This window comes from Sarcophilus harrisii, chromosome 5, assembly GCF_902635505.1.
Source record: "Sarcophilus harrisii chromosome 5, mSarHar1.11, whole genome shotgun sequence".
In the NCBI taxonomy this organism is placed as follows: Eukaryota; Metazoa; Chordata; class Mammalia; order Dasyuromorphia; family Dasyuridae; genus Sarcophilus; species Sarcophilus harrisii.
The window spans coordinates 124465173-124481717 of NC_045430.1; the positions used below are offsets into that span (position 1 = coordinate 124465173).

At 32.5% G+C, this 16545-nt stretch overlaps 1 protein-coding gene across 1 annotated transcript in view; it reads left to right on the forward strand.

Moving 5' to 3' along the window:
- TAF3 (TATA-box binding protein associated factor 3) overlaps window positions 1–16545 on the forward strand; it is a 229250-nt gene that overhangs the window by 14454 nt on the left and 198251 nt on the right. The window contains exon 2 of the mRNA XM_031938510.1: window positions 8778–9020. Within this exon, the coding sequence (XP_031794370.1) occupies window positions 8778–9020 (243 nt within the window). The remainder of the gene's footprint in view (window positions 1–8777; window positions 9021–16545) is intronic.

Genomic DNA, 16545 nt, shown 5'->3' on the forward strand with positions numbered 1-16545 from the left:
CAAAAGGGAAAAACCATGAGAAAGAAAAAAACAACAACAAAGTGAATAGTATGCTTCAATCTGCATTCAGGTTCCACAGTTCTTTCTCTAGATGTGGATAACATTTTCCATCACAAGGCTTCTGTCACAAGTCTTTTAAAGTTATCTTAGATCATTGTGTTCCTGAGAAGAGCAAAGTCCATGAAAGTTGACCTATGTGCACAGCGTTGTTACTGTGTACAATGTTCTTCTGGTTCTATTCACTTCACTCAACATCAGTTCATGTTAGAATAAATTTGAACACATTTCAAACAATGTATGTTTAGTTCATTGGCTGAGGGCAAAAAAGAAATGATTTAAAAATGAGCCCACTGAAAATAGGGACATTAATAATCATTGTTGGTGGAATTATGAATGCATCCAGCCATTCTGGAGAGCACTTTAGAACTATGCTCAAAAAGTTATCAAACTGTGCATATCCTTTGATCCAGCAGTGTTACTATTGGGCTTATATCTCAAAGAGATTTTTAAAAAAGGGAAAGGGACCTGTATATGCAAGAATATTTGTGGCAGCCCTCTTTGTAGTGGCCAGAAACTGGAAACTGAGTAGATGCCCATCAATTGGAGAATGGCTGAATAAATTGTGGTACATGAATATTATGGAATATTATTGTTTGGTAAGAAATGACCAACAGGATGATTTCAGAAAGGCCTGGAGAGACTTACATGAACTGATGCTGAGTGAAATGAGCAGGGCTAGGAGATTATTATATATTTCAACAACAATACTACATGATGATCAATTCTGATGGACCTGGCCATTTTCAGCAATAAGATGAACCAAATCAGTTCCAATGGAGCAGTAACGAATTGAACCAGCTACACCCAGCGAAAGAACTCTGGGAGATGACTAAGAACCATTACATTGAATTCCCAATCCCTATATTTTTGGCTCCCGGCATTTTGGATTTCCTACACAGGCTAATTGTACAATATTTCAGAGTCCAATTCTTTTTGTACAGCAAAATAACGGTTTGGTCATGTATACTTAATTTGTATTTAATTTATACTTTAATATATTTAACATGTATTGGTCATCCTGCCATCTAGGGGAGGAGGGTGCAGGGAAGGAGGGGAAAAATTGGAACAAAAGGTTTGGCACCCATGCATATAACTTGTAAATAAAAAGCTATTAATAAAAATAAGAATGAGCCCACCTTTTTTGTATTGGAATGATAGTTGGGCTAGTAATATAGTTAAATTCAAAAGGGTAGATAAGCATTTTTGCATTGCGGTGGGTAGAAAGGAGATCAATTAAAACAGTTTGATTTTAAGGTAATGATCAAATACCCAAATAAAAATGTTCTTTAGACAGTTGATAGTATAGGACTGGAGGTAAAATGAAAAATTATGGTTGGTGATATAGAACCTTTTTTCAATCTTAATTTCAATCCTAATTTTTCAACTCCTAGTATCTGTTAAAGGTAGAAAAAGTTTCCCTTTTAAAAGATGATACCTTTTTGTCAAGACTGTCAGAATTATGCTATGTAATCTTTTTTTTTTTTTTTTTTTTTTTTTTTTTTAATTTACAGCTTATATGCATGGGTAACTTTACAGCATTAACAATTGCCAAATCTCTTGTTCCAATTTTTTCCCCTCTTACCCCGCTACCCCCTCCCCTAGATGGCAGGATGACCAGTAGATGTTAAATACATTAAAATATAAATTAGATACACAATAAGTATACATGACCAAAATGTTATTTTGCTGTACAAAAAGAATCAGACTCTGAAATATTGTACAATTAGCTTGTGAAGATAATCAAAAATGCAGGTGGGCATAAATATAGGGATTGGGAGTTCAATGTAATGGTTTTTAGTCATCACCCAGAGTTCTTTCTCTGGGCGTAGCTGGTTCAGTTCATTACTGCTCCATTGGAAATGATTTGTTTGATCTCGTTGCTGAGGATGGCCAGGTCCATCAGAACTGGTCATCATATAGTATTGTTGTTGAAGTATATAATGATCTCCTTGTCCTTATGCTATGTAATCTATCTGTTCAGTTCAACATCTTATACAATAAGAATTTATGGGAAGATTATTCTACTTGTAAAATCTTCATAGGAATCTTCATTTGTTGTTTATGTTTATGACATTAAAATTGATTTTGCATTGTTTTTCATTACCATTTGTAATGCTTTCTAGTTGTTATTTTTTTTCTTTATTTTTATTTTTTATTATAGCTTTTTATGTACAAAACATATGCATGGGTAATTTTTCAACACTGACCCTTGCAAAACCTTCTGTTCCAAATTTTCCCCTTCTTCCCCTCACTCCCTCCCGTAGATGGCAGGTATTCCAATACATGTTAAAATAAATGTTAAATCCAACATATGTATACATATCCATACAGTTATCTTGCTGCACAAGAAACATTGGATCTAAAAAGAAAAAAAATCTGAGAAGGAAAACAAAAATGCAAACAAACAACATCAGAAAGAGTGAGAATGCTGTGTTGTGGTCCACACTCATTTCCCACAGTCCTCTCCCTGGATGTCGATGGCTCTCTTCATTGCTGAACAATTGGAACTGGTCTGAATCAATTCATTGTTGAAGACAGCCATGACCATCAGAATTGAACATCATATAGTCTTCTTGTTGCCATGTACAATGATCTCCTGGTTCTGCTTATTTCACTTAGCATCAGTTCATGTAATTCCAGGCCTCTCTGAACAATCATCCGGCTGGTCGTTTTCTTACAGAACAATAATATTCCATAACATTCATATACCACAATTTATTCAGCCATTCTCCAATTGATGGGCATCCATTCAATTTCCAGTTTCTAGCTACTATAAAAAGAACTGCCACAGACATTTTTGCCCATGAGGGTCCTTTTCCCTCCTTTAAAATCTCTTTGGGGTATAAGCCCAGTAGTAGCACTGCTGGTTCAAAGGGTATGCACAGTTTGATAACTTTTTGAGCATAGTTCCAAATTGTTCTCCAGGCATTTTAGTTATGATTTAAGTTATTCAGAAATATATAATTTCATGGCTCTTTAATGGCAGGCTCTAAATAATCATATTTGATTTCTTATAGTGGGCATTGAATGTTTCCAGTAGTAGGTTTAAATTAATTTGATTTTTGTTATACCCAGAGTCCTAAGTAAGAAGTATAAAAGAAAAATACATTCATCTGACTCAGGAAGATAATAAACAATCAGGAGATGTGTTTCATTTTTATTTTGCTTTGACTTCTGTTATGGTCTCCGGTTCTTAAATAATATTGAAAATGCTGTGCAAAATCAGGATAAAATAGTATTTAGACCATGAATAATTCTATATGGTTTAATCAATCCAGGTGTCAAAGATTAATTTTGTAGTGTATTGTAACATTAAATATTGCCTGTCAAGACCTTAGTTCTGACTGTTTCTGAAATTTAATTAAAATAATATGTTATTTATTTCCGAAATTACATGTTAAAACAGTTCTATGCATTTTTTTTTTGTTTTACACTTTTAAAAATGTGATTTTAATTTTATTTTCAGATCAGCATTCTCTCCCTAATGCCTTCATAATTGAGAAAATGAGAAATCCTATTATAAATATGTATGGTTAAGTAAAACAAATTTCTCCATTGACCATGTCCAAAAAATTTTTTTTATCTGTAGTATGAGTCTATCCCCCTCTTCTTTCAGGAGGTGGGTACCATGTTTCATCTTGTGTCTTCTGGAATTGTGCTTGGTCATTGTTTTGATCAAAGTTTCTAAATCTTTCAAAACTATTTGTCTTTATAATGCTGACGTTATTGTAAAAAAATCACTCAGCATCATTTTGTAGAAGTCTTCCTGTGTTTTTCTGAAATTATCCCTTAGTCATGTCTTACAACATAAATAATATTCTAGTACATATATACATACATTCATACAGACATGTATATAACACACACTATAAGTTTAGCCATTCCTCAATGATTGAATATTCCCTGAGTTTCCAATTCTTTGCCATTATGAAAAATAGCTGCTATTGCTATTTTTTGTTCGTGTGTTTTATTCTTTTTTTTTTTTTTTTTAATCTTTTTGAGATATATACTTAGAAATGGTGTTGCTAGGCCAAAAGGTATATTCAGTTTGATATCTTCTGGGGCATAGTTCCAAATTGCTTCCACTTCACTGCTCCATCAACAGTGAATTACTGAGCCTGTTTTCTCATAGCTCCTCCAGTATTTGTCTTTTTTTTTTTTTTTTTTTTTTTGTCAGCTTTGCTAATCTAATGGGTATGAAGTGAAACCTTGTAATTTTAATTTGTTTTGTTCTCAGTGATTTAGAAAATTTTTTGATACAGTTATTGATAACTTTGATTTCTTTTTCTGAAAATTATCTGTGTCCTTTTATCATTTGTCATTTTAGAAATAGTTTATTTTTATATCTTTGAATTGGTTCCCTATAAATCTTAGAATGGAGACTTTAATCAGAGAAACTAGTTGTAAAGATTTCACCCCTTCATTTACCTGCTTCTCTTCTAATTTTAGCTATATTTGTTTTGTTTATGCAAAAAATTTGCAGTTTTATATAATCAAAATTGTTCATTTTGCCATCTGTAATCCTCTCTGTCTCTTGTTATGTAGTACTGGAATTAATTGTTCTTTAAATGTTTGGAAATAGTCACTTGTAAATCCATTTGTTCTTAGAATTTTTTTCTCAGGGAGTTAGTTCATTTATGGCTTGTTCAAAATATTTTTTTCCTAATAGAGGTTTAAGTATTTTGTAAAATATTCATCCATTTAATTTAGATTATCAGTTTTATTGGCACATATTAGGAAAAATAACTCCTAATAATTACTTTTATTTCTTCTTCATTTGTTGTGAATTTACTTTTTTTCATTTTTGATACTGGTAATTTAGTTGCCTTTTTAAAAATCAAATTTTCCAATGGCCTATTCATTCATTCATTCATTCATTTTTAATGCTCCTTGTTTTTATTTACTAATTCATTGACTCTTGTATTTTTAATTTTGTTAACATCTCCTTTGATTTTGTGATTCTAGTTTGATATTTAATTGGAGATTTGAAATTTGTTGGGTTTTGAGGGTTTTTTTTTGGTTGTATGCCAAATTCATTGATCTTTCTTTTATTGATGCAAGTATTTAGAGATATAAATTTCCTCTTCAAGAACGGCTTCAGATGCATACCTCAAATTTTAGTATGTTGTCTCATCTTTATCTTTAAGGAAATTGTTGATTGTTTCTGTGATTTATTCTTTGACCACTTATTCTTTCAGATTAATTAATTTCCAATTAATTTTTAATCTATGCTTCAAAGGCTCTTCATTGAATGCAATTTTTTCATTATCAGAAAAAAATGTACTTAATATTTTCTGATTCTTTTTAAATGAAAGTTTTTTTTGTTGTTCCTATGACCAGTTTTTGTAAAGGTGTCATACATCGTTGAGAAGGTAGGTATGCTCCTTTCTGTTTCCATTCAGTATTGTCCAGAGGGCTATCATTTTTAAGTTTTTAAAAATTCTTTTCATTTCCCTAGCTTCTGATTATATTCATCTAAGGCTGAGGGATAAAATTAGGTCCTCCACTATTTATAGTTTACTTGCAATTTTCTCTTGTAACTCATCTAATAATTCCCTTAAGAATGTAGAAGCTATACTGTGTGGTATACATATGTTCAGTATTGATTTTATTTCATTGTTTATGGTTGCTTTTCAACAAAATGTAGTTTCCCAATTTATTTTTTTTAACTAGGTTTATTTTTGCTGTTGCTTTGTCTGAAATAGAGAGTACCACTTTTGCCCTTTTTACTTCAGCTAAAACAAAATAGATTCTGTTCCAGATCTTATTTTAACTCTGTGTATTTCATTCTGTTTCAAGTATGTTTTTTTTTTTTTTTTTTTTAATAAAACAACATTGTTGGGTTCTGGTTTCTAATCCATTTTATATCCACTTGTGTTTTATGAGTGAGTTTATTGTACTCACATCTATGGTTATGATGGCTGACTATTCATTTCCCTCCATTTTATTCTCTTATATTTATCTTCTATTTTACTTTGTCTCTGTTTTGAGCCTGTTTTGTTCTCACTGCCTTCCTTAATCTACTCTCCCTTTTATTCTTCTATCTTTCTTTCTCTTAAGCCCCTTTCTTCCAATTTTTCTATTGGGTAAGATAAGTTTCCCAACTGTGATGTAGTCTTCCTTCTTTGTACCACTTCAGATGAGAGGGGTTCAAGTATTTTTCTCCCATATTTCCCTCTTGATTATATAAACTCTTCTTTGTGATCCTCTTTTATGTGAAATACTTTTCCTCATTCTTTCTCTCCTTCCTTCTTTTCCCATGCATTCCTTTTGTTTACTTTTCCATTCTTTTCTCCCTCTTAGACTCCTAGTGATGTTTAAGTTCTGAGGGTTCACAGGTATCATCTCCTCATATGGGAATGAAAACACTAACTTTATTTAGTCCCTTATGATTTCCCATTCTTGTTTATTTTATTTTATTTTTGTATTTCTACTGAGTCCTGTGTTTGAATGTTAGATTTTCTATTCAGCTCTGATTAGGAATGCTTGAAAATCCTTTATTTCATTTCCCCCCTGTAGGATTATGTTCAGTTTTACAGGGTAGGTTATTTTTAGTTGTAATCCTAGATTCTTTGCCTTCTGGAATACCATTGCAAGCCCTCATTTCCTATGCAATCTCTTCTGTGTTTGTCTTGAGCTTCCCTGTCACTAGAGAAGCTCCTTATGCTCATTCTTCCAGACTACTTGACTTTGAACTTTAAGTTAGTGTTAGGCTCTACTTACTTCTGAGGATGGGAGATATCTGGTTTGAGATTCTGTCTTTTATGTCCTCCTGCTTTTTCAGCTCAGCCTGAGCCCTCCAAGTTTCCATTGCTTCTGATGTAGTATGATTTAGGGAGAGATCTGTTCACTGCCCTCTTGCTCTGAGTTCTGCAAGTTTCTGATCCAAATTGAGTCTTTTGCTTTATGTGTAGTTGAGTTTCCATAGAATGCTACTAGACTCAAGTATCAAGTACTCTGAGCCCAGTGAGAGATTCTGTAGATCCAGAACAACTGGATGGTCACTCTCCCTTAGTCTTGGTCTCCTGCCCTGGTTATTTCATTGCAGGTTTATGTGTTGGGTTACAGGTTAGAACTGTTAACTTTGCTATTGGGCACAGAGCCACACGGTTAAGTTTTTGGAACTTATTCCGTACTCATCAGTAAACAGCTGGACTCCCAGGTACGCCTTTGGGACCACTCCTCTCTGCCCTGGAACTATGATCTAGAACTGGGTAACAGGACAGAGCTTCTAAATAGTATCCATTTTTGTTTGTTCTCAGTAAGAGTTTCAGGGTTTCCTTGAGATCTCTTTTCTTTCCTTCTCTGGCTCTACTTCTTTTTTGTCCCTGGGTGCTGGAATACACCACTCCCACTGCCTCTATGCTGGCCTTAGGCCGGCACCCACTCTAGTGACTGTAGACCTTTCTGTTTTCCTAAGCTGCTATAGAATAGTGACTGTCTTTTTATTGGCTTTTCCAATTAGAATTTGGGTGTGGCATGTTTTCTTGACTGTGGAGGTGGTATGTGAGTGAGCTAGGTAAAAATGTTTCTTCTTAAACCATTTTGACTTCTCCCCTTCCATTCCCAAGTCAAAATCTGGTAAGGAGTTAATATTAAAGATACATAAGATATGAATAAATTTAATCATTTCGATTGTACCTGACTTTTTGTGACCCCATTTGAACATGTGTAATGAATACAAATATATAAGGTCATGAACTAATCCCCTGTAGATAGTCAGTTTACTAACTAATAGTCCTCAAAAGATTACAGATTATTAATAACCATATAATAGATTGTCCACATTAGGAATAAGAAGAGAAATGCAAATTAAGATAACCCATACATTTAGTAAATAGGCAGTAATGACAAAAGATGGAACCAGTGAGCATAGGTGAAGCTGAGGCGAGATAAACATACCAATATATTGTTGGAGGACCTGAAATTGTTCTAACCTTTCTGGGAAACAACTTGGAATTGTTTGTTGTTGTTGAGTCAATTTAATTGTGTGCTGTTTTTTTTGTGACCCCTTTTGAGAATTTTCTTGGCAAAGATATTGGAATGGTTTGCCATTTCCTCCTCTAGCTCATTTTACAGATAAAGAAGTGAGGTGAACAAGGTTAAGTGACTTGCCTGGGGTCACACAAGTAGAAAATTTCTGAGGCCAATTTGAACTCATGAAGATGCTGTCCTGTTTCCAAACCCCAGTGCTCTACCACTGCACCACCTAGCTAGCTTGATCTTACATTTACAAAGTGCCTAAAATGTCCACATTCTTTGATCCAAAGATGTCACTGCTAGGCATGTAATCCAAAGATTTCAAAGATATAAACAAGGTGTTGATATGTCAAATAATCATAATACTCTTATAGCCAAGACAACCCATTTTATGCACTCACAACTCAGGTATATGCAGACTTTGTGCTAGTCTTTGGAGACACCAGAACAAAAAGTGAAACTAACCCTGCACTCAGAGAGCTTCCATTCTATAGAAGGAATAGAATTTGTGCACAAAAAATTGTAATTCATGGTACTTCAAAGAGGGAAAGATTGCAACAATAAAATTGTCTTCACAGATTTGTATATCATCTATATGTGGATTACGAGTAGTAGAGCTAGTCTTGAACAAAGGGCTACTAATTCCATGTCCACTGCTTTTAGGTGATGTGATTCTAATCTGCATACTTATTATTTCAAAAGTATGTGACAATGCATTTGATCTGATTTCCTTTCAGATGGCCGGACAGACCCAATTTTGGATGATGTCAGTGAAGCCTTCCAACTCATGGGGGTCAATCTTCATGAATTAGAAGATTATATTCACAATATTGAACCTGTCACTTTTCCACATCAAATTCCTTCATTTCCTGTCAGCAAGAACAATGTACTTCAATTTCCTCAACCTGGGAGCAAAGATGCAGAAGAAAGAAAAGAATATATTCCTGATTATATGCCACCTATTGTCTCTTCTCAAGAAGGTATGAAAATTTTTGGTCTTAGCTCTATATTCTTATTTTTATAAGCTTAAAACATTTAGTGAATTTCTTAACTTCTTTTGAGGGGAAGGCAATTGAGATTAAGTGACTTTCCCAGGGTCGTATGGCTAGTAAGTGTTTGAAACCAAATTGGAATTAAGGTCCTTTTGATTCCTTGGCTAGTACTCTGTGTACTGTGCCGTCTAGCTGGCACATGTCATCATTTTTTTCTTAAAATCACACTTTGTTTTCTTATCATAATTTCTGAATATAATAGTCTTCAACTGTTTTGCTGAAGTACAAATTTAGAAATGTAGAAAGCATATTTTAATGTTATTAATCATACCAGTAACCACATACCCAAAACTAAATGCAAACTGCTGATTGCCATTTCTGTGACCAAAGTTATTCCTAATGAGGTATTATTTATTTTGATATCAGTAGTTGAGGGAGAACAAAATGTGGCCAAATAAAAATATATTTAAAATAATTTATCATGTAAAAATAGACTAAAGAGTAATCCAGCAAGAAAACTTGAAACATAAAGATGAACAAAATCTGCCTTTCCCTTCATCATTTGTATTAGTATGAATTAAACCTTATTGCTTTCAGCTAGTTTATTCATTTAAATTATTCAGAGATTTTATTTGAATGGCACACATCTGTGTTGGTTGGTAGATGCAGTGTTTGTTGTTCAAGCACATAGTTTTTTTTTTTTTTTTTTTTAGTTCAGCATTATTTTCAATTCTGAATTCTTTCCTTCTCTGTTCTCCTTTCCCTACCCATTAAGAAGGTAAGAAAAGCAAAACCTGAGACAGCTAGGTGATGCAATGGATAGAGCACCAGCCCTTAAGTCAGGAGGGCCTGAATTCAAATGTGGCCCCAGACACTTAACACTTCCTAGCTATGTGACCCTGGGCAAGTCACTTAACCCCAATTCCCTCATCTCCTCCAAAACTAAAAAAGCAAAACCCATCACAACCCATTATGTATTGTTATATAAAATAAATTTTTGCATTAGCCATGTCAAAAAATAAAAGAAAGAAAGAAAATATAATATTTTTCAGGTTGTTCTCTATCTTTAGGTAGATAGCATATGTCATCAAGAGTCTTTTGAAATTATGGTTGATCATGTTGATCAGTTTTTTTTTTTTGTTTATTCCATATATTTAAAAATATATTTTTTAAATTAATTATTTTCTGTCAGTGACATTTAAAACAATTTTTTAAACATTTAATTTTAAAACTTTTGAGTTCAATAGGTTCTTTCCCTTATCCCCACCTCTAGCCCCTATTAAGAATCCACATATTAAATTATGCAAAACATTTCCATAAAAGTCATGTTGTGAAAGAAAACTTAGATCTCCTACCCTTAAAAAATTACCTCAAGAAAGAGAGAGAAAGAGAGACACACAGAGAGAGACAGAGACAGAGACAGAGAGAGAGAGAGAGAGAATGATTCAATCTGTATTCAGACACAGTTCCTTCTTTGGGTATGGATAGAATTTTTCATTATAAGTCCTTCAGAGTAGTCGTGGATCATTGTACTGCTGTAGCAATTATTAACAGCTGATCATCCCAGAGCTTTATTATTACTTTGTATGCAATACATTTCACTTTGCTTGAGTTCAAAGAGGACTTTAATCCAGGATTTTTTCTTGGAACATACTGTTCATCATTCCCCATAGAAAAATAACATTCCATCATAACTATATACCATAGTTTATTTAGCCATTCCCCAATTGATGGGTGTTGCCTCCATTTCCAATTTTTTGTTCTAAGAAAGCTGCTATAAATATTTTTGTACATGTAAGCCCTTTTCGTTTTTTCTTTTTTTAATCTCTTTAAGGATTATGCCCAGCTGTGGTATTGTTAGGTCAAAGGATATATATATATATTAATTTATAGCTCTTTGGACATAGATCATATCTTTTGAGCATTTATCAATTGGGGCATGGCTCTTATTTATAAATTTGGTTCTGTTCTCTCTATGTTTGAGAAATGGGGTCTTATCAGAGAAACTCGCTTCAAAATTCATTTTTATAATTATTACTGCTAACTGTATTTCCCCCATTTATTTTATTCTTTCTCCTTTCACTATTGATCAGAGTTCTTGATTGTTTCAAAGTACATACTGAGTTTTTAAGAAAGGTTTAAGAGAGCAATCATCAATTAGAATGATCTGCTTGAAGAAAAGTAAATTATTTACCTTAAATGCATGGGTTTATATATTAGCCCTTAGATTAATGTGACAGTGGTATATGTGAGTAATAGTAATGAATTCTGTTTCCATTATTTTTAAAACTTCTTTTCTTTTGAAACAATCAACTTATACATAACTGATAAGCAGTTAACCATTCCCAACTTAAATTTTGTTAATAAAATTTCATTTGCTTCACTTACATAATATGTCGCATTGTTATAAAACATAGTGCTAACTGGGGATCAAGATGAACTATTTGTAAAAAGACTTCTGTCTCTCCATACAAAAACTTGAAAGCACTTATATTAACTTGAATTACTTGTTACAGTTTGAAAATTCATATAGTTAGTTAATATTGTAGTTTTTTTAAAGTTATTTTTTCAAATGTTATTGGGTTTGCTTTTAGAACTAAATGATTGAGTAGTATTCCAAGTATCTTTGTCTTTCTCCTAGAATCCCTCTTTTTCTTTCATAGATTTTCATGAAAGACCAGTTGATTGTATCAATTAGATCTATGCTTAAATTTTTCTCAGCTTTCTTTTTTTTACAGTTGGCTTAACTTGCAGAATTGGGGGATAATAGTAACCAGAGTCCCTAAGATACACTGTAAATTGATGAATCATTGTCATTGTTGATATAGGACATAATAGATTCTTCTAAGTATTGTTGCAATGAACTCTTTTTTAAAAAGAGGTACATTACAAATAAGATATGTAGAACTAAATCAGATATAAAATTCCTATTGATTATACTTTATAGTGGCTGCTAAAATTTGCCTAAATACTTCAAGAATCATAAAGATGATGCCAACTAAATTAGTGTATTTTTTGACTTAAAAGTTTTGGAGGTAGATAATAGATAGGCTATTTTGTAGTTTTTTTAATTATATGAATTCACATCTATCTAGTCCAATTTCAAAATCTTAGATAGTGCTATCAGTAAACATTTTATGGAAGAGTACCACCATCATTCTTTATAATGATTAAAATTTTTTGAAAATTATAAACTTGAAAATCATTAGTAGGTAGGGGTATATCTACATAAAAGAACAGAAAGTGATGATTGTATATGAAATCATAATGTATCACATACATTTAAAATATATATACACATATATTTTGGTTTATATTATATAATACAGTTATAATACAGGTTATATATATTTACTGACACGTGTATATATATATATGTGTGTGTGTGTGTGTGTGTGTGTATGTTAACACACACACACATGTATCGATATATGTTTAATGTCATAGTGTCAGTTTTGCTTTGCTTCTGTTTTCCCTTCAAAATTTCCTCCTGCTACTGTATTTAGTGTGTTTTCTTCTTGCTTTTTAAAACAATTACATTTTCTTTTATTCAGTCTGCAGAAATTTACTCAGCCTGTCTTCCTTCCCCCATTTGAGAGCAAAACAAAAACCAAAGCTTTGTTATAAATATGTACACTTAAACAAAACAAAGTTCCACATTGTCTATGTCCCAAAACTATATCTAAATTTGCACTCTAAATCTTTCAGCTCTCTATGATGGTGGGTAGCATGTTTTATCTTTAGTCTTCTGTTATTGTGATTGAACAATTATATCTATCAGAGTTCTTAGATTTTTTTCAAAATTGTTGATCTTTACCATATTGTCATCATTATATACATTTTCCTTTTGGTGCTGGTTATTTCATTCTGCTTCAGTTCATGCAAGTCTTTCCATGTTCCTCTGAAATCACTCCCTTTATCATTTCTTACATTTTATGGGAACTCCCTTAGATTCCTATTTTTTTGTCACCTCATCTCCTTTTTCCTTCCTCAGTAAAATGTGAAATGTATTTCTGCACCCAACTATGTGGGTATTTATCTATTTATATTTATTTATTCTTCTTTCCTTTGACCACTTCAGATGAGAGTGAGGTTGAAATGTCAGCTGTGCCCCCTATTCCTTCCTTCTTTTATTTATTTGTTTGTTTGTTTGTTTGTTTATTTATTTATTTTTATTATAGTAACTTTTTATTGACAGAATCCATGCCAGGGTAATTTTTTTTACAACATTATCCCTTGCACTCACATCTGTTCCGATTTTTCCCTCCCCTAGATGGCAAGCATATTCCTTCCTTCTTGATATAGATGTCTACTTATACATCTTGATTTTGTGAGACAATTTCCCCCAACCTTCCTTTCTCTTCTGTTTCTCCCTTCCAGCCTGCCAGTGTATTCTTCCTTTTGTTTTCCATTCATCTCTTAAGGTCAAAAAAGTTTGCCCAGCCCTTTTCTAATTAGGCTTCTTCTATGACCCTGATGATTATAGAGGGATCTATGTATCATTTCCTGCTGAATGTCAGCAGTTTATCCTTGTTTTAGTCTCTTATTATTTTTTTTTACATTTTTGTGTTTGAACTTCAAGTTTTCTATAAAATTCTGGTCTTTTCATCAGAAATTCTTGGAGAGCCTCTTATTTCATTAAAGATCCATTTTTTTTTTTCCCCAATGTAGGATTATGCTTACTTTTGTTCAACAAATTATTGATTATAAGCCATTTGTAATATTGTATTCTCTGCTCCCTTATAGTGATGATTGCTAAATCATGTGTGATTGTAACTGTGGTTTCTTGGTACTTGAATTCTTTTTTTTTTTTTTTTTTTTTTTGTATTTTCAATATTTTTCTCTTAATGTTTAAACTCAGGATTTTGACTATCATGTTTTCATTTTGAAATTTTTTTCCAAAATGATCTGGGAGATTTTGTTTTCATTTTGCTCTTTGGTTTGAAAAGATCTGGGTAGTTTTCTTTTATGATTTCTTGAGATGTAATGTCTCCAGTGGTTCTCAAAGTATGGTCTAGAGAATTCTGGGGATCTCTGAAACCCTTTTAGAGGGTATACAAATTCAAAAATAGCACCACCAAGCTGTCCAAGTTTGTTAATTTCATACTATCAAAATTGTATTTTGTGATCCATAATAGAGGTGTCACTCTTACAGTAAAACTCCCTAGTACATAACCAACTAGATTAAAATGTAATTGACAAATGTTTAGTAAAATAAATAAAAATGCAATACAGTATATAAAATGTTAATTTGTGGTTTTCTAAATCAATGTGGAGCCAATAGGGAGATCTGATTCTATTTGAGTTTGATACTACTGATTTCTACAGTATCTCTTTTGTGTTAAAAAAATTTTTTTCCTCCTATCATTCAGACCAGTGCCAATGATCTTGTGATGAAAATAGCCATGTATACTCAGAGAGAGGACTGTGGGAACTGAGTGGATCACAATATAGCATTCTCACAACTTTTGTGGTTGTTTGCTTGTATTTTATTTTCTTTCTCTTTTTTTCCCTTTTTGATTTCGTTTTTCTTGTGCAGCAAAATAATTGTATAAATATGTATGCATATATTAGACTTAACATATATTTTTACCATGTTTAACATATATTGGATTATTTGCTATCTGAGGAGGGGGTGGGGAAAAGGGGGGGGGGAATTGGAACACAGGTTTTTGCAAGGGTTAATGTTGAAAAATTACCTATATATATCTTTTGAAAATTATAAAGCTTTAACAAAAAAAATTCCTCCTAGTCATAGTTGTGAAAAGGTATCCATTTGTTTCTCTTACCTACTCCTACCTTTAACCCCCTTTAAAAAAAAATGTGACCTTTTTATAGTTTGATCAAGTACCATTTGATACTTATTGTTGTTAGTGGCATAAGTTGTTGGTCTAAGCCTATTTTCTTTTAAATTACATCCTAGTTTTACCAGATTAAAAAAAAATCAAATAAGGAGATCTTCTCCAAGTACAGTATATTCTTGGATTTATCTAACACTTAGTTGTATCAAACATTATTGAATTTGATCATTCCTGTTTTTTGATCATTAGGTTTGTTCCATAGATCTCTTTTCTTCTTTTAAACAATATCCTATATAACTTTAAAGAGTAGATCCTTTTTTATTCTGAATTTAAAAACCAAAAAATAGGTATTTCCTATATGTGTGGCAATACATTAAAAGATTCTATACAAAATAATGAATCTCCATTTTACATGCTTTCCTTTTTAAAAAGAAATATATAATAAATATTATATATTACTTTTAAAATTTTATTTATTTATTTTAACCTCCCCTCCCCCCTTTTTTTTTATTACAGTTTTTTATTTACAAGTTATATGCATGGGTAATTTTACAGCATTGACAATTGCCAAACCTTTTGTTCCAATTTTTCCCCTCCTGCCCCCCACCTACTCCCTCAGATGGCAGATTGACCAATGAATGTTAAATATGTTAAAGTATAAATTAAATACAAATTAATTATACATGTCCAAACAGTTATTTTGCTGTATAAAACGAATTGGACTCTGAAATAGTGTACAATTAGCCTGTGAAAGAAATTAAAAATGCAGGTGGATAAAAATATAGGGATTCGTTCTTAGTCAACTCCCAGAGTTCTTTCGCTGGGTGTAGCTGGTTCAATTCATTATTATCCTATTGGAAATGATTTCATCAGAATTGATCATCATATAGTATTGTTGTTGAAGTATATAATGCTCCTACTCCTGCTCATTCTACTCAGCATCAGTTCATGTAAGTCTCTCCAGGTCTTTCTGAAATTATCCTGTTGGTTATTTCTTACTGAACAATAATATTCTATAATATTCACGTACCACAATTTATTCAGCCATTCTCCAATTGATGGGCATCCACTCAGTTTCCAATTTCTGGCCACTACAAAAAGGGCTGCCATAAACATTCTTGCACATACAGGTCCCTTTCCCTTCTTTAAAATCTCTTTGAGATATAAGCCCAGTAGAAACACTGCTGGATGAAAGGGTATGCACAGGTTTGATGAACTTTTTGAGCTTAGTTCCAAATTGCTCTCCAGAATGGTTGGATGTATTCATAATTCCACCAACAATGTATCTGTGTCCCTGTTTTCCCACATCCCCTCCATCTTTCTGCATCATCTTTCCCTGTCATTCTTATTCTGTATTACTTTAAAAAACCATTCTGCTTGTTTGTTTTCTTCTGAACTTCCTTCTGTTTTCTGTGCATTTTAAAAATGTTACAATGGCTCTGTCTTTTTGGGGGGGCGGAGGGGTACCTCATGATTGTTAATCTACCCTTTCCTAATTTCTTCCTTTTTTCTTTTCTCTTTGTTTTTTCTCTCCTTGTTTCACATCACTTTTTTGGGGAGGGAGGCATTCTAATTTCCAAACAAACTGTTTTATCAAAACTAACTTTACTGTTGGTATCCTTCCTCATTTCCATGGGTTAGCCTGGGGCAGATTCTATCTATTATCTTATCTTATCTTTTCTTATTATCTATCAGTTGAAATGCTTCTCTTT